The following is an 18,921-nucleotide window of genomic DNA, read 5'->3' as shown; positions in this document are numbered from 1 at the left end:
GAAATTTCCAAAGTTTACAGATGAAAATTAATTGGAACTTCTCAAGGGCTCATGAATATGCAGTTTTAAATATCGAAAAAGTGCCTCAATGAATTTCTTAAAGCTCACCAAACTCTATAAATATTTAACAGGTTCTCTTGGTCACTATACAGGTGTTCTTCGCTGCACAATTATTCTGAACTGAATTAAATATTTCACGTTGATCGAAATTGTTCTGTTCAAGATCCACTCTGTATAATTCTGTTTCCACGCAGCAGATGCGGGAGTGTTAATAAAACAAAAGTTTGAAGCAATACAATACCAAAACAAGCAGACAAATATCGACCGCTTACGCCCATCTGAATTGAGAAATAGATGTTGATGTAAATTAGACGATAAACACTTTCAACAACTACAAATCTCAAGGGAGTTACAAGAAAAACTTTGAAGAAGGCAATTTATGTCGAAACTATAAGCCGCAATGGAATAAATCAGAAAAAGCGAATTGAAAGTTTGACAGCTGGGCCTCACTCCGTCTTCATAATTTAATAATTTGTTTTTCTTCGTGTTGTGTTGATCACTTTTGTAAGTTTCCTTATCGGAACCAAATAATTGGAGAAAACGTGAAAACAAAACGTGCGATTTCACCCGAAATTTATCATTGTGAATGCTCGTTGAATGATTATTCCATTATCTAAACTGACCATCATTTATCCTGATTACAATGATTCTGGCGTTTTGTAAAACGATCGTTTCCGACAGTGTTTTCAAAAATTCATGCCTAAATTATGAATAATTGCATTTGAGATCGTTTAACCAGAACGAGATTTTATAAACGATTTGTTGCAGGTCTACTACACCATAACGGCGGCCCATTCTTCCATGATTCTGCATGAAGAATTGAAATATTTGAAAAATTGTTCTCCGAGAACGAACAACAGTTGTTCCGAGATGAAGCAGACTACAATCTTAGATCCTGACACGACCTCAGAATGTACGTTTATTTTGCGTTTGGTTTATTATTTTACTAAACACAGTTTAAAATAGCTTTTTTCGAATTTGCCGCTTTAATAGGTCCATTAAAGTACTCAATTTAGAGTCGTTTATAGGTATCTATAAGAGAACTCAAAGTAGGAAATTTTGTTTTTAAGAATTGGCAGAACTAATTAGTCTGACTGTCACCTGTTTCCTGTCAAGTTCTTGGTCAATTTGGATTTTACGATTCGTGTTTAATAAATTGCTGCGTGAATAAAAAATGTATCAATATAATTGAATTGTCCATTGCGGCCAACAATAATTGTACCTAAATATAATAGATGTAAATACTGGCTGTGAGGTTAGGTTACGTTACGTCAAAATTCAGTGATTGTGAAAATTATAATAAAATGTCAAATTTTAAATTGAATTTGAAAATCAACTGGCAAGTTGTGGTTACAAAACCATTACCAATCGTGCAAAACGAAAAGTCTTAGAATTGGAAAATTTAAATTTTTTATTAAAAAAAGGGTGCAAATTCGAAAAAATAGTATAAAGGACTTGTTTTATAATTGGCCATTATAAAACACGTTCTTTAATATACTATTTTGCAACAAGCCGCGAAATGTTATTGTTTTAGTAACATTCATTTCGCACGAGTAGAAAACAAGATTTTTTCTACAATCGCGACAAAATCGAGCAAAATTTAAAAATATATAAATACTTAGGTACTTGAAGTGACAGTTCTAACAATAATTATTTTTAAATGACACATTATTTGATAGTTTTAACGCAGACTCAACGGATAAAATATCACAAAAGTCAATATATTTTTTACCGCTTCAATTTGAAATCACACTTTTACGCTGCACACATGGCAACGACGACACTACTTTTGTGCAGTCGGTGAGAAAAAACTGCAGCAGTGCGGCAAAAAGTCACATTGCACTAGCTGTTTAAGGGGGATAAAACAAAGGTTATCATAATAAAGTTTTTTTACAAAGTACACAAGTTGTTTCGCTATTTAAGATGATTTTTCCACCTAAAAATGAAAATGAAAAATACTTGTATTAGTGGCGCCATCTATTAGAACATTCGAAAATTGCAAGTGACGTCAAAAAATTGACAGAAGGGTCATATCAACATTTTTAATTCATTGATTTTTTATCAACCAAATGCTGCAAACATTGCTGTCGAGCCTTACTTACACTTGACAAAATGGCAATCAAAATGTCAATTTTAGATAGTGATTGTAAAGTGCGGCTCATCGCTATCAGTCCACTCTCATGTGTAAATTTTCGATAATTCTTGGTTGTAAATCAGACTTTCAATTCTTTAGGGAGAAAATTAGGGGAAAATTGAATGTAGCGATTTTTGAGGTTTACACGTTGTCAAAGTTGAGTGTATTAATTAATATTTAACAAGTTTTGGCAATCTTGCGCAAGAGGATTAGCTTCTGCGCATGCCACAGTTAGATCAAGGTCAAACGCTATTGCTGCCAACTTAACTTTTTAATGAGTGGACCGATAGTAATGAGCTCTGGTATAGAATAGTTATTTACAGTCGCGTGTGGTTACTTACATTTTACAGCGCGAAATCAGTTTGAAGCACGACGGCGTAGCCGGAGTGCTTTAATGATTGAGCGCTGTAAAATAGTTAACGCACAAGAGTTGTATTAAACTTTTTGGCCGAAAATTTTTAATTTAAACAATTGGGTTTTTCAAAATTCATGAGAACTGTCACATCTGACATTTGTAAATTTCATCATCTGTCAATTCTGTCAATTTTGTAGTTGATGCACAAAAAGTACACAAGATGGCGCTGTATAAAAAACGTTTTAATATTACTTTAAAAATAGAAATATTGTCTTAATTGAGATAATAATTTAGGTAGATTCCATTTTGGTGATCAATCTTCATTATGGTAAAGTGATTTTAATTTATAAACGCATCTGAAGAGCAGACGATTTGGGCAATTTTTACCGCTCGGCGTGTGTAAACGTCCAGGGCGCCTGTAAATCTAGTGTTTCCGAAGATGTCAATTGAATGTTAATTTGACGTTTACAATTCATGAGGCCAAAAATCAATTCTACGTAATCCAAAATTGTATTTGATGAAATATTTTAAATTCACCAAGTTAATTTAGACATAAACTGAATAAAATTAAAAATCTAAGCAAACACATGCTAATTAAAAGTAAACATTTCCGGTAATTGTAAATTTTAGAAGCTGCAAAAAGTAAACTGTAAACTCCGATGCTGACTGACTATACAAATTAGTCGTCATAATCAAAATTAAACCTAACGAGCAATTAACAAACAAAACATAAAATTAAAAAAGACTGAGCTAAAACCGATGAAAGCTTCAGATAGAAGTGTTAATAAATAAAATAAAAAAGTTGATTACTCTTTAAATTAATCTGATATTAAAAAGGATGCGTTAACAGAATCTTTTAGTTCATTCTTATTCAAATGATACGCCCTGAACTCCATTAAAAAACCCTGAAGTTGTCTTACTCTGAATAGTAAATTGTTGTTTTGATTTACAGACCATAAACTTTAATACCCATCTTAGTCTTTGTTGAAACAAAGCCCATTGTTCTTTTTCTCTCCCACATAAAAAATGTCGCTGAAATAACTGTGTACAATGAAGTCTGCAACAATTTAAAGCATCCTTTCATAACTCAACATAAAATCCCTCGAGCGCTTCTGACTTTTGACGCTAATATAAACACGAAAACTTATTATTAACAATTTGTCTACAAGAGACCCTTGTACCTCATTTAAATTACTTTCATGATGACTTGAGTAATTTTTTTTTTTCAGCTTCCGTTACATTTACCCTGCTTAGTTTATCTGTATCTTCATGTGGGATACTGACTTCCTGTCTATTGCTTTATGGTCTTTATAAGGTAAGAAGTTGAATCGTTCTGCAAAAATCTGACTTTTCCTTGCAGGACTGTAAATTTCTGTTAATTCCGTGGATAATAACAATCGTTTTGTTCATCCTACAAGATTTAGTATTCATTTGTCATCAATTTATCGAACATGCGGTAAGTCCAGGATTATTGTCTACCATAAATAAGTGATTTATTTTGCAGCTGCGGTTCAATCCAAGTATAGCCATTTTAATAACCGTAGACTTTTTTATTACATCTTTGAATGTAAGTCAAGATGGTAAAAATTTAAAAAATTAGTGTGCATTTCTAGGTGTATGCCTTACTATGTGTGATATCGCAATATCAGGAATTAAAAGCTGGTCGAGGCAGAGCCCAAGACGATCAAAATAACAGGGTAAGTTACTCCTTTTGACAACTCCCCTTCGCCGCCATCACAAGAGAACTTAATAAAATTACGAAGTGAATAGTAAAATAAATTGAACCCTTGTTAATCATATATTATGTCATGAATATGTTTCACCCGTACAGAATGGAGAAGATGTGGATGACGGAGTTATTAAGAAGGCACAATTAGGAACTTGGTAGTCTGAGAGGGTTACTGAATATGACAAGCTATAGAAATGCTTGAGGTAACAGTTAGACGCTTAGCTTAAATTTCTTAATTGCAAACGGTTTTATTTAATAACAAGATAAATACACAGAAGTTTTCACTAATCGTATTAACGTGTTATTGTAACAATCAATAATTTTACTTGGCCTGCTCGTCATATAATATTTACCAGAGTCTGCGAATGTTGAACACGGGCTAAGGAATAGTCTCTTCTATCCTCTTTGATGTTTAATTCAGATGGATGTTTACCATTGTCTTGGGATTATTCCACTTTTCGCTTTATCTCTTTAGTACTGTAATAATCAAAGATTTAAAAGGGCGCAAAACGTTAGCTTTGATTTGGAAAATCTAGTGACAAAAATGAAAGTAACTATGGTAATATTTCAAAGTTAACTAAATCTTACTAAAGTTAACTAAAGTTAAAAAATCTTTTGAACATTTTTGTCGTTATTAGGTGGAAAAGCTAAAAGACACATAAACTGTTAATATTTGAAACAGAATCATATCTGCGGTTAATGAAAGGAAGAACGTGTATTTCAGCTACAAAAACCACCTTTCTTTTCAATCTAACGTGATTTTTATAAAATTTTCTAACTGAACAACATTAACAAGAGATAACAATGGTAACATTCGAGAAGTATTAGAAGGTGTTCGATTACTTTTATCATGTGTTTTGTGTTGTAGTTTTATATAGTATAAGCTGGTTTCATTCTATCTAAAGAAACTATACCATCAACCCCATAATCTTCTAAAATAAAATATTTCTTATAACGTTTTAAAACCTTAAAAGGACCAAAATAATTTTGTTTTAAACCTATAGACTTTGAATCATTCCTCACAAAGACGTGATTACAAGAATATAAATCTTTGTTAATATAAGCTCGAGGATTCCAATGTGCATTTGTGTAAAAATATTTTGTCCACCCTATAAATTTTTTTAATTGTGAAACAAAATTAGGAATATCATAACTATTAAAATTCTGAGTTTCAAAAAAATCTGATGCTAGTCTCAAGCCAGATCCATATAAAATTTCTGAAGGAGAAACTTGTATTTGGTGATTAATTGAAGATCTTAAACTTAACAAAATCCATGGAAGTTTTTTAATCCAAAAAGAAATGCCTTAAGACCTGGTTGCTTGCTTAAGAGTTCTTTGCCACCTTTCAATAATTCCCTGACTTTGAGGATGTTGAATACTCCTTTTAATATGTTTAACACCTAATGAATTAACAAAGTCTTCCCAAATACGCGATAAAAATATTGTATCATGATCTGTAGTAATTATTTTTGGAACTCCATATCGTGAAATCCAAGAATTTGAAATTGCTTGATTATATAAAGAATATAAATGCGTTTTTAATGAATCAAAAAGATTTCTACGTTGATTGCGATTTAAAATAAACAATGATATTTTGTCATTTACCTCTAGAGGTAAATTTGCTAATGTAATATTATATTTATCATTTTGATTGATAATATTATAATAAGAAAAATAATTGTCTAAATTATGAAAATATAAAGGAAAATCTGTAGTAAATGTGGAAAAAGGATAATGTGGTCGCAAGTGATTTTCCATTATAAAAATATAAATTAATAAATAAAATCAAAGGAAAACTTAGCTTTGGAAAACTTCCGGGTTGTAACTTGCAGATATGATGATCTCAGATCTTCAAACCAAGGAATGGTCCAACACGGTGGTTTTTCACTATTCTGGATTAACGTCGGGGTCACCAATAATGTAATAATCAAAGATTTAAAAAGGCACAAAACGTTAGCTTTTATTTGGAAAATCTATTGACAAAAGTGAAAGTAACTATGGTAATATTTCAAAGTTAACTAAATCTATTACAGTACTTAACAGTAAGCTTCTTTAGTACACAATTGTAAATTGTGCATTTCCAGGTTCCAAACATCCATTATAGTTCCCAACCCACCGCCACTAGTTATCTAAGTACCAGACGTGCAGTCACGTACCACGAAACACGGCCAACACCAACACAAAGTCCCACCGGAACAGCACCGCATACGTCGCTCGGAACGGACGAAACATCTCCTAGTATCTTCAACAAAGGACCAAGAAAATCCGTCAAGTTCCCAGACCATTCCACGCCCAACCACAACGGGCCTCAACTATTGGAACCGTGGACTATCGACGTGAAATCGCCTATGCTAGTTTCGAAAGGAGCGGACACCGCCCCACTCATTGAAACTAATACTGACACCATCCTACAGTCAAATTTGTAAATATGTATTTATATAAATAGAAAAATTACGATATTTTGTGTTAAGTGTAAGTTGTGTCTTGCTACAGAAGTTTTCTATACCTATTAAACGATTTCTAAGATTTTTAACTAGTGTCTATAAAACAATCAACTTCTGTTTATTGTTGTTACTGATGTTGGGCACATACAGGGTGTTTTTAAATTACAAAGCGATTTTAATCAACACTACGTTAAGATGGTTTTGTCTTAGAGCCCAATATTAGAAACACCCTGTAAGCCGACCCTAGATGAAAGTTTTGCGAGAAAATTTGCATCGGCTGCTATTCGGACACTATTTTGAATATTTTATACCCCGAAAAGCAACAGGCTCCTTCCCTCAAGACTTTCATTTCTTAACTTACTATATATAACTTATTGTTTCTTTGTTTTCTACTCAAATAAGTACGATAAAAACTACCTTAGTATACATTGTCTGTTATTTTCGCCACAAAATAATTTAATAAAGTTTATCAAAATTACAATTTATTCCCAAACACCAAATTTTGTCAAAAAAAAAATGCTATGCTACTACCATCATCAGAGCGATGATTAAACTAAAAACTAACAAATAATTCGTCCTTATATACTAAAAGCGTGTCGACCCGTCCCCGCTGGCGCAGGTAGAAGGGAGTAGAGGGGGGAGGAGGGGATGGGGCCGTTGTCTGAGTTCATTATTACATTTTTGTTCCTAAATATTTCTGGACTTTCATAAATGTCTAGAAATTTACAATTATTTACATTTTTAATTAAACGAAGACAACTTTCATCAATGTAGTGGTCATTGTCAAAAACATGTTGGGCAACGCTTGATTTTTCAAACCTTCCAAATTTGAGATGAGCTTGATGCTCTTTGAACCTTTTTAAAATTGACCTTCTTGTTTGCCCAATATATTTCTGATCACAATCTTTACATTTAATTTCATAAATCCCCGACTTTTCTGTTGTTCCTACTCGGTCTTTAGGATTACCTAGAAAACTTTGGAAGCTTGGACCCGAAGTAAAAACTACTTTGAGATCTAAACCCTGGAAAATTCTTTCCAGTTCCTTTGTCACTGAAGGTGTGTAAGGGATGGTGACAAAAGAAGTCTTCTCAGGTGTTTTCTGAAAAGTAGAACATTCATTGACCAATTTCTTAAATCTAAATTTTTTAACTATTTTATCAACAATGTTGGGATCGAAACCGTTACACCTGGCGGCATCATTAATTAATTTTAATTCCTTTGTGAATCTAAATTTGTTTAATGGAAAATTCTAAAGCCTGTAAACAAGAAAATTTAGACTTGCCATCTTATGTTGAGGACAATGATGAGTCTGCAGTGATGTAGCGAAGAGTACTGGTTTCCTTCCTATAAACATCGAACTCTAATCTGTTCTTATTTTTAATTACAATTGTGTCTAAAAATGGAAGCTTTCCGTGTTTCTCTATTTCGCAAGTAAATTTTATCGTTGGATAACGGTTATTTATTTTGATTAAAAAGTCATCAATATTTGACTTGTTTGTATCAAAAATGGCAAAAATGTCGTCCACATACCTAATCCATATTTTTGGAAAATATTCAAGCTCAGATTCAAGTTCCTTTTCAAAGCGGGTGATGAAAAGGTCAGCAATGAACGGTGACTATGAATTACCCATTGCCGTGCCTTCATGCTGAAAAAGAAATTCCCGGAAAATTGAAAAATGTTTTGCTTCATGCAAAGGTCTGTAAGTTGAATATATTCCTTGACAATTTCCGGGTTGAAATTGTTTTCAACTAGGAGTTCTTCCAACCAGAGAAGTGTTTGTGTTGGAACTAGAGAACTTAACTAATAATTCACCCTCCTGCAGCTGTTCGTTTTTGATTTTATTGATGAATTAAAAGAATTTTTGACAGCCAGGCTAGGCTGCTTTTTGGTTAAATTATTAAATTCATTTGTCAACCGTTTTGAAATTTGTGAAGTTGGTGCATTAATGGCCGAAACAATTGATCGCACTGACTTCCCGGTTTATGAATTTTTGGCAAACAATACAATTTTGGAACAACCGGGTTGGAAATGTTTAATCTAAACTTATTTTTTCAAAGTGTTAGTGACTTCTCTGATCATTTTGGGCAATGGATTTTTCTTTAATGACTGGTAAGGACCATTAGTGATTAGGTTGTTCACCCTTTTATAATAATCCTTTTTGTCTAAAATAACAACCTTATTACCTTTATCAGCCTTAACATAAAAACAATTTTTCTTTCTCAAGGATTTGATGATTTGGAGGTTTGAATTCTGGACTCTACACTTTGACTGGGTTAAATTACGAGAAATTTTTTGTCTGCACGCCTCCCTGACAAAATGTTTAGTCGGTTCATTAAACCGGTGGATAGATGATTCTATTCCGGCAATAACTTTCTCGACATTTGATCTAGCAAGTTGCAAACTAAATTTCAAACCCTTGTTCAGCAAATTGATTTCATTTTCATTAAATACTTGAGATGAATGATTTCCAACAATATCAATGGCCTTCATAGGAAAACTTTTTCTTGAAATTTGTGTTTTGAGCTTTTGAAGTTTCTTCTTATGAGAGAAGATCTTCTTTTTTAGTTTACAATCAATTGAAATGAACATTTTCTTTTGAAAGTCAGACCAGTGTTGAAATTCTAAATTACTGAGATCTAATGTTAGTTTTTTCCAAAGTTTGTAAGCTTGAATTTCAAGCATACTCCTTTTGGAGTACAGATATTGAATTTCTGAAGAAAGCCACTTCCGTTTAGCAAGAGAAATTATTCTCTCACTATTTTTACAATTACTGGAAACACTGACTTTAATGAAATTTGGAAAAACACCGTGGTGTTTGCAGCTTTTTAGAAATTTAATATCTGCACCAATTAACTTAATTCTAGCAGAAAATTTATTGGATCAATTTTTATTTGTTAGTTTTTAGTTTAATCATCGGTCTGATGATGTTAGCATTGCTATCGAAACGCGCGTCAGCATTTTTTGACAAAATTTGGTGTTTGGGAACAAATTGTAATTTTGATCATTTTTGTCAACACCAAGAATTGATCCAATAAATTTTCTTTAATAAAGTTTGTTTAACTATTTGACATCCATTCGTGCGGTAAAAACAAACACAGGTAAATTGGATCCTCCACTTCAATTCCCAAACTGAATCATCACGATAAGAAAAGTGATAACAGTCCCCAAAAAGCTCAAAATCGTCCATCGCCCCACGTCGAAAAAATTGGCCGCCGTAAATTCCGGCGTGTTTTTCTCCAACAAACTCGTAAACTCTTCAAATTTCAAATCATCCATTATCTCCGAATCCGGGAACGACCATCTGAGATCGTGACTAAGTGATACCACACGGTGTCCTTCGAGAAACACGGCATCGCACATCAGAATTAAAACCACAGTATCGACCTAAAAGTTAAGAGTAGTTTTATTAGGACAAAATCGCCGAATTTTACAAAAATCCAAACGAGCAGAACTGCGTTGAGTATCATGTTGTCTTCCAAGCGTAAGTTTTTGTTGTAAAACATAGCGTTATCGATAACGTTGAGGATTTCCAGAGTTGTAAAGCAGATGATTAGAAATGTGGGCCAGGCGAACATCTCGTTGTAAATGTCGGTGGTTTTCTTTAACAAGCCCATGGTGTATTCAATTTTCTTCATAAACTCCATGGGGAGCGTGGAATGTTTCTTGTTGGCGTTGATGTAGTCCGAGAGGAGGATAATAAGACCTTCGTACCGCGATAGTAACATTTTGACAATCACACACATGATGGTTTTGTAGAATAAGTCCAGAAAAACAAGGACGTGATCGATGAGTTCTTGTTTTAAGTACAAATCTCCGAAAACTTTCAATCCAATGTAAGCCACGTAGCCTGAAGTTAGTCCGTGTGTAAAAAACACAAATAGCAATCCAAAAAAATAGAAAACGTCTCTGCTTTCGCTTTTTGATTGAACCAAATGAGTCAAAGCATGAAGGTTTTTAATGAGTTCCTTCCATTTGTCGGTTTTGTACAGTCCAAGTATGATCATGCAGTACAAGTTCAACCCATAAACGGACGCCTCGTTTAAGAATGATAAAACCACCTTAATGTGAATAAAATTGAGAAAAAACTGTTTGTAGTAGAATGAAGCTAAGTGACACCCTGTCAAAAGAAGAAAAATTATGACATTGTAAATTTTTTGAAAAGTGTCGGGTTTTTTAATTTCCAGTGATGGTGGAGTGGCACCAAAAATACTACCGAAATTAAATAAATATGTTAAAAGTTTAAACCCCATCGTGAACAACGATTATGAAATACTGTGAAGTTGTCTGGTAATTACGTATGAATATGAATGTTCTCGCATGTATGATTTTGTGTCCTGATTAGAGTTATCAAGTTGAAATCAATGTTTTAGCGTGCTATTAAAAGATATTAATATTTTGTAGTTGTAACGTGAATAAATAAATATTGACTTTATCAAGGTGTCTTAAAAGTACAAAAAATGTTTTATTAGTCATTTTACTCGCATTTTCAAATTGACGATGGAATTTCATAGCTGTAGCACTAAAATTACTAAAGTTGCGCATTTTAAGGGAGGATTTCTCATATTTCGACTTCGCCTTGGAAATAAAAATTTCTAAAGTTTGTGTCGTTTTATCTACATTGTTACAATTTGGCAGAGTTAATAAGCGATCAAAAGCTAGGAATGTTCCCAAATTTCATAGCTATCGCACTAAAATTAACAAAATTACGAATTTTAGGGAAGGATTTCTCAGAATTCGGGTTTGCCTTGGAAACAAAAATTTCTAAAATTTGTGTCTTTCGATCTACAATGTTGCAATTTGACACAGTTAATAAACAATTTAAAACTAGTAATTTTCCTAAATTTCATAGCTGTAGCATTAAAATTACCAAAATTACGAATTTTAGGGGAAGATTTCTCATATTCCGGGTTCACCTTGAAAATAAAAATTTCTAAAATTTGTGTCCTTTTATCTACATTGTTGCAATTAGGCAGAGTTAAAAGACGATCGAAAGCTAGCAATTTCCCCAAATTTCATAGCTGTTGCACTAAAATTACCAAAATTACGAAGTTTAAGGGAGGATTTCTCATATTCCGGGTTCACCTTGAAAATAAAAATTTCTAAAATTTGTGTCTTTCGATCTACAATGTTGCAATTTGGCAGAGTTAATAAACAATTAAAAAATTGTAATTTTCCTAAATTTCATAGCTGTAGCACTAAAATTACCAAAATTACGAATTTTAAGAGAGGATTTCTCATCTTTCAACTTCCCCTTGAAAATAAAAATTTCTAAAATTTGTGTTTTTCGATCTACAATGTTGCAATTTGGCAGAGTTAATAAACGATTGAAAACTAGTAATTTCCCCAAATTTCATAGCTGCAGTGCTAAAATTACTAAAATTACGAAGTTTAAGGGAGGATTTCTCATATTCCGAGTTCACCTTGAAAATAAAAATTTCTAAAATTTGTGTTTTTCGATCTACAATGTTGCAATTTGGCAGAGTTAATAAACGATTGAAAACTAGTAATTTCCCCAAATTTCATAGCTGCAGTGCTAAAATTACTAAAATTACGAAGTTTAAGGGAGGATTTCTCATATTCCGAGTTCACCTTGAAAATAAAAATTTCTAAAATTTGTGTTTTTCGATCTACAATGTTGCAATTTGGCAGAGTTAATAAACGATTTAAAACTAGTAATTTTCCTAAATTTCATAGCTGTAGCATTAAAATTACCACAATTACGAAGTTTAAGGGAGGATTTCTCATATTCCGGGTTCACCTTGAAAATAAAAATTTCTAAAATTTGTGTCTTTCGATCTACAATGTTGCAATTTGGCAGAGTTAATAAACAATTTAAAAATTGTAATTTTCCTAAATTTCATAGCTGTAGCACTAAAATTACCAAAATTACGAATTTTAGGGGAAAATTTCTCATATTTCGAATTTGTCTTGAAAATAAAAATGTCTAAAATTTATGTTTTTCGATCTGCAACGTTGCAATTTGGTTGAGTTAATAAACGATTGAAAACTAGTAAATTCCCAAAATTTCATAGCTGTAGTATTAAAATTACCAAAATTACGAATTTTTAGGGAGAATTTCTCATAGTTCAGCTTCGCCTTGAAAACAAAAATTTCTAAAATTTGTGTCCTTCGATCTGCAACGTTGCAATTTGGTAGAGTTAATAAACGATTGAAAACTAATAATTTCCCCAAATTTCATAACTGCAGTACTAAAATTACCAAAATTACGAATTTTAAGGGAGGATTTCTCATATTTCAAATTTGCCTTGAAAATAAAAATTTCTAAAATTTGTGTCCTTCGATCTGCAACGTTGCAATTTGGTAGAGTTAATAAACGATTGAAAACTAGTAAATTCCCAAAATTTCATAGCTGTAGTATTAAAATTACCAAAATTTCAAATTTTTAACGGACGCCTTTTTTAAACGCAATTTTACGAAGCAACAAAATTAAAGCATTTGATTTTCGAGGGACTTTGGGCTTAAAATGAGGTATAAATTCTACTTTAGAAATGACTTTACACTTCTCCAGTATTTTTCCTTAATTGTCTTCTACACCTAATTTTCAGTTCTTGTCGGCTTTTCTTCTCCTACTTGGGTTTCAATATGTACGTAAAAAAAATGAAGTACAATTTCAATATTCATACTTTTATATTTGTAGCGATAAAGAACACGTAGAAATAAAATCAAAAATTCCCTAGCGGCTGCAAGATTTTGAACAAGTTTTCTCCTTAAAATACAACTTAAACCATAAAAGTGCTCCAAAATATTTAAATTCAACAAAAAGTGAATTAATCGCTAGCAGTTTATGTAACTTATCACTTTTTCTTATCTATGCTAAACCCAGTCTTGTAATAAATTGCCAGTGATCAACTTGGGCTTTAGCCAGAAGTGTGTGCCGACAGTGCCAAGGAAATGCAGATAGGTAAAAACAGATTATCCTTCTAATCAGTACGAAACTGTATCATAACCAGTAAAAACGTAGTCAAAGAATTTAAAATGCTAAACAAAGTAGATCTGTCGATGGTAAAAAACCTGGCGGCTCTAAACTCTGGTCGATTATTTTGCACCACGTCTATAAAAACCTGAATTTCTTCGTTTTCTAAATTAGTATCACTGAAAGCATTTTCCAGTTGATAAGCCAAAGCCAAGATGTCGTCCCATTGATTTAAAACGATGTCGCAAATAAATATCACACTGAGAACACCAACCTGGAAAAAATAAAACATAATCTTGATACAGTTGCAAATTCAAACTCACCCAAAGTAAAGTAATGCAAGCTATTTTTTGGGTCACCGCCACAACGTCTTCGCGAATGATTTTGGCCAAGTGTTCTTTTTTAATAACCAAGTCTAAATAAATCAAGGAATTTAATGTCGCAGAAAAAATCGTCAAAAGAATTGTCCATCCGAAGATGTGATTGAAATCTTCTACAGCTTCTTTGAGAGTAAACATGTTGTACTTTAACTTTTTCAAGTTTTCAAACATTTTTTTGGAATGAAGAGATCTGGTAGCCTTGTTCACTTGCTTTAAAGTAGTAATCTGATTTTTGTACCGTGCCAAGAGCATTCTAAGAATCATACAAGTGATGAGGGTGTACAAAAATTGGGAATAGTCTTCAAAAATTTCGCCCAACCATACTATGGTGTCTATAATGTCATCCTGAAGGAATGCGCCATAAATTCCGTACGCTAGAACAAGAGATATTGCGAAACATGACACTGCAATAATCACTTTAAAAGAGTGGAAGTTTTGTGGGACGATTCTTAGATTTTTAATCAAATTAAACCATGTCCTTCTTCTGAACCTCATAAGCACGACGCTGATATAAAAATTGAAAAAAAAATTGTTAAAGTCACTTATTACTTTCAGTACGAATTGAATTGATGTCAAGTTACTGTATTTGTCGGAGTTGTAGTGAAAGGATAGAAGAGCAACTGATGAATAAAGAATGAAAACAGACAGTTCGTAAAGTTTTTGTCCCCATTTTGGGGTTGAATTTTGTACAGTCGAAGGAGTCAATGCAAAGAATTTCCCGATTTTGAATAAAATTTCTATGATTTCTAAATCCATGTTTATATGTTTCCACTTCAAAATTAACCTTGCCAGAGATCAATATCTTCGTCGACTTGTTGTTGGATAAACAGAGTTTTATACGTGGACTTGATTAAGACAATTTGCTGCTAATAACAGTTGTTTTGGTTGAATCAATACAAGATACTTACAAAATCAAAACACATGATTAACTCAATCAATAGTTTGCGGGGAAACAAATAAAAGTAAGCTCGTTTATCTAACTTTTTTCAGTCTGTAACAATCTAACAATGCACTTTATGTCCGATGGTTTAATAAATAATATATGTTTTACGATATCGTTTAGCGTCCATAAAGTGGCTCATTAATGTAATGATAAAATAAATCGGCCACTAGTCAGTGTCAAAATCACGTCAAAATACAAATTCTTTTTTTTTTCTTGCAATGTAAACAAAGTTCGTAACTATTATAACGTTAAAAACGGCGCGCTTATACTGTTCCAATCCTTCTACCATTTTTATGGTAGTACCACCCTTAGAAACGCTAATAACCCACACATTAGGGGCTATTCTGTATCGAGTCTGTTAAATTTAAAGGCGTGTTAAAATTTTAAAGGTCCCTTAAAGTGAAATTCCTATTCTGTATCACCGAAGTCCGTTAAAATTTTAACCAAAGTACGTTAAAAAGCTGCTTATTTTAAAGGCAAGCCGAGGCCATCCTTTAAATTTAACAGGGTGCTTTTCGATTCACTTTGACAGTTGTTTTCGACGATATTTAATAAATGTTACGAAATAAGAGGAATTTTGTTGAATTCTTAAAATGCAATTACATCAAATTTGATGCATTTGATAAATCTTTGATAACAAAGAAATCACATGTATGAGATGAAATTTGAAGTTACTTTAATTATTGATGAATGAATTTTTATATTCAGATAAAACATGAAATTTAATTTGATTGAGCAATTCAAGTGAGCCATTTTCTTCGTCGAATAAATAATTTATTAAATAATTTATTAAATAAATTATTAAATAATAATGTTATGTTGTAATTAGTACAAAATGCATTTTCACATTAGATTTTTATTTAAGAGCTCTACACGATGAATAGCGACTTGGTCATGTTCTAAAAATTACAGAAATGCATTTTAGACACTCATTAAAATATTTTCAAAAAGATATCAACAAAGTAATGTTCGCAAATAATTTACCTACTTGTAATAAATTAAACTAAGCAAAAAACTGCACGTTTTGGTAATAAATAAATTTGCATTTTATTATCTTTGACCTAAACTTTTAGTATGCAAGGATTTTCTACATTCCTAAATATTGATGATGGACCAAAATGACCAAAACACGCGTTTCAAGTTTACAGTTACGTTTATACATTGTTCAAATATTTTTTTTAATCTTATTTACGATTTTTCATTCTCATTAGTTTCGTTTCTCGCGATGACAGTAGTGAAAATCACAAAATGCGCACGCGCAAACATATCACTAGGGCTCGTTCACAATCGAATTAACAGACGTACGTTAAAATTCTCCATTTTAACGTACTACGTTTATTTCATGATACAGAATAGCTATTTAAACCCCGCACCGTTAAATCTGACTATTTTAACGTACCCTTTAAATTTAACAGACTCGATACAGAATAGCCCCTAATACCCCTCATAAATTGCGGTTTTAACAGGACCGGACGCATAAAAATATTGCATCGACAAATTCGTTATTTCCAAGAAAGAGCTATTATTTCACAAACAGCTGGAACTCTTGGTTTCGTCAAACTACCTGACCCTAATTTCTGTGGTTTGCCGGCAATTGCTGGTTGTAAATTATAAAAGTTCAGCCTAGATTTAAAGTCTAAATCGCCCTTTTCTACAATTACTCCCTTAATTATAAGAATATTTTGTTAAACTTTGGACGATTGTATTCAGAAGAATTTATTCTACAATTAATCCAGATACCATTTCGATTCAACAATCTAACCCGAAGTTACAGTTTTCACTCAAAATTGGTGCAGTGTTAATTAATGTTACAGAACTCATAAAAAATCTAATAGAAAATCTGTAAGGACACCATATATTCCAAATTTCAATTATCTATGTCAAATGGTTTTCGAGTTATGATAGAAAAATTTTACATTGCATTGCCCATAAGGATTTTAGGTATCGACCCTATCTTCAGACGCAATTTTATATATTAAATAACACTAAAAAGCAAATCAGAATTCGGACTTTTCTCTTGGGGTTCAATTTGATAAGTACGTTTTGCTTCATAAGATCCGGATTCAGAGATTATTTTTTTAGGTTCTAGTGCACAAACATTAATTTTTTTGACTTTTTCTTAAAACTTGCAGAGTTATGGGATTGCTCGACAGTGTTTTGGAATGCTAATTTGATTGGTTTTCCAAAGACCTATAAATTTTATTGCTGGGATAAGTATATATTTTCCATGATATTTTTGAAAAACTGATCTTGATGTTCTAAAAAAAAGGCAGTTTCTACTGATTTTTATATGCAATTTTGTACATAGAATTATTATATCAATTTCTTTTTGTAATGCATTATTGAAAAGATTAAGACCTTGTTTTTTGGGGCATTGATAAATGTATTGCTATCTCTTATCGTTTAGAAGTTACAGGATAAAACACATTGCGAAGTTGTTTTTTTGACGAGTTCATACAAAAAATGCCTATTGGTTAAAAAAATCTTAATATCCAGACACATATTATTAAGTTTTAAAATGACTTAAATGCTAACACAGCGCAGATTAATACGTTTTAGAAAACTTCTTGATGCCGAAAAAGTTCTTAGTTAGAAGTGGGAATGTAGAAAATGTGGAGAATCTAGAGGATATCTAGTGAGTTTGGGTAATCTAGAGGGAATGTAGAGAGTCTACAGAATTGAGAAAATTTAGTGGAAATCTAGATGGTCTAAAGAAACTAGAAAGAGTCTAGAAAGTTTACTGGGAGCCTAGAAGTTTTGGAGAATCTAGAGGATGTTTAGCAAACCTAGATAAATCTAGAGCACCTAGAAAATGAACTGAGAGTCAAAAAAAATTGCAGAATATAGCGGGTGTCTAGCGAAACTGGATATCTAGAGAATCTCGAAATTCTAGTGGAAATCTAGAGTCTAAGAATAGTATAGAAAATCTAAAGAATTCAGGCAATTAAGGAAATTCTAAAAGATAGTGGAAATTTATAGAATCTACAGAATGAAAAATAATTTTATAGAAAATCAAGTGTAAAGATTCAAGAGTGTCTAGAAAATTTACTAAGAGTCTAGAAAGTTTGGAGAACCTAAAGGGTATTTAGCAAACTTATAAAATCTAGAAAATCAGGTGGAAATTTGGAATCTAAGAAATATAAGCAATCTAAGAAATTTAGAAAATTTAGAATCTAGAATAAAATTAAGGATTTTAGGTAGCGACTCCTCACTGAAAGCGAAAACGATTGATTTCATTCTAATTAATAAAAAACAACAAACATGTAATTGTGTTTACTTTAATTCCGATTTAATTCTTATTCTGAACCCGGCCCTGTCCCAAATTCGTTCTTGACCACTTTCGGGTACTTGAAAATGATTTACAATGGGGTTGCTGGCACTTTTAAGAACCCTCATAATCTTTGCGGTAATGAGAACTGTGTACCAAAAAAACGTTAGAAGAATTGGAACAGTATAGAAGCCGGCACAAGTTTCGATGCCAAATCTCAGAAAATCGTCTTTACCTACAATAGAACATAAAGTCTTGTATGTGATTCGTACGTAATTCGGCTTTGTAAACTTGCCCTATTTATTGGTAGTCCTGCACTGTACCAAAAAATGGTCACCCGATCCAGGCTGCCTCCAAAGAACTAAGTAAATCCAAAGCTCATTATACAGAGTGATGAAAAAAAGGCCCCCATGCTACAACCTATCACGTTGCAGCTAATTCTTTTCTGGCCCAAAATTGAACACCAAAACGAAATTTGTGATTTTTTAACAAAGATAGAAGCTTTCGTTTATAAACAATCAAACTCTATTTGGATAAACTTTTTATAACAATTTCATTGTTAGACATCAAAAAATGAACAAAAAGTGCTTTAAATCAAGTTTCCTAAACTTTTAAAAGTACGTACGATTTCTTGGCTTTGTAGAAAATTATTTAATGTTGTAACATTGTAAA

At 32.2% G+C, this 18,921-nt stretch overlaps 1 protein-coding gene across 1 annotated transcript in view; it reads left to right on the top strand.

The window, feature by feature from the left end:
- The window catches only part of LOC148178192 (uncharacterized), a 59,520-nt gene extending 52,317 nt beyond the window's left edge, over positions 1-7,203 (top strand). The window contains exons 3-8 of the mRNA XM_088029370.1: positions 829-973; positions 3,779-3,864; positions 3,910-4,005; positions 4,054-4,116; positions 4,163-4,246; positions 6,363-7,203. Of these exons, the coding sequence (XP_087885496.1) occupies positions 829-973; positions 3,779-3,864; positions 3,910-4,005; positions 4,054-4,116; positions 4,163-4,246; positions 6,363-6,704 (816 nt within the window). The 3' untranslated portion in view covers positions 6,705-7,203. The remainder of the gene's footprint in view (positions 1-828; positions 974-3,778; positions 3,865-3,909; positions 4,006-4,053; positions 4,117-4,162; positions 4,247-6,362) is intronic.
- The last annotated feature ends 11,718 nt before the right edge of the window (positions 7,204-18,921 follow it).

This window comes from Gnatocerus cornutus, chromosome 2 (assembly GCF_029298725.1).
Source record: "Gnatocerus cornutus isolate USDA-ARS CGAHR chromosome 2, icGnaCorn1.1, whole genome shotgun sequence".
NCBI lineage: Eukaryota > Metazoa > Arthropoda > Insecta > Coleoptera > Tenebrionidae > Gnatocerus > Gnatocerus cornutus.
Note: the sequence above shows the minus strand (reverse complement) of the source record. Positions and strands in the feature narration are given on the sequence as shown.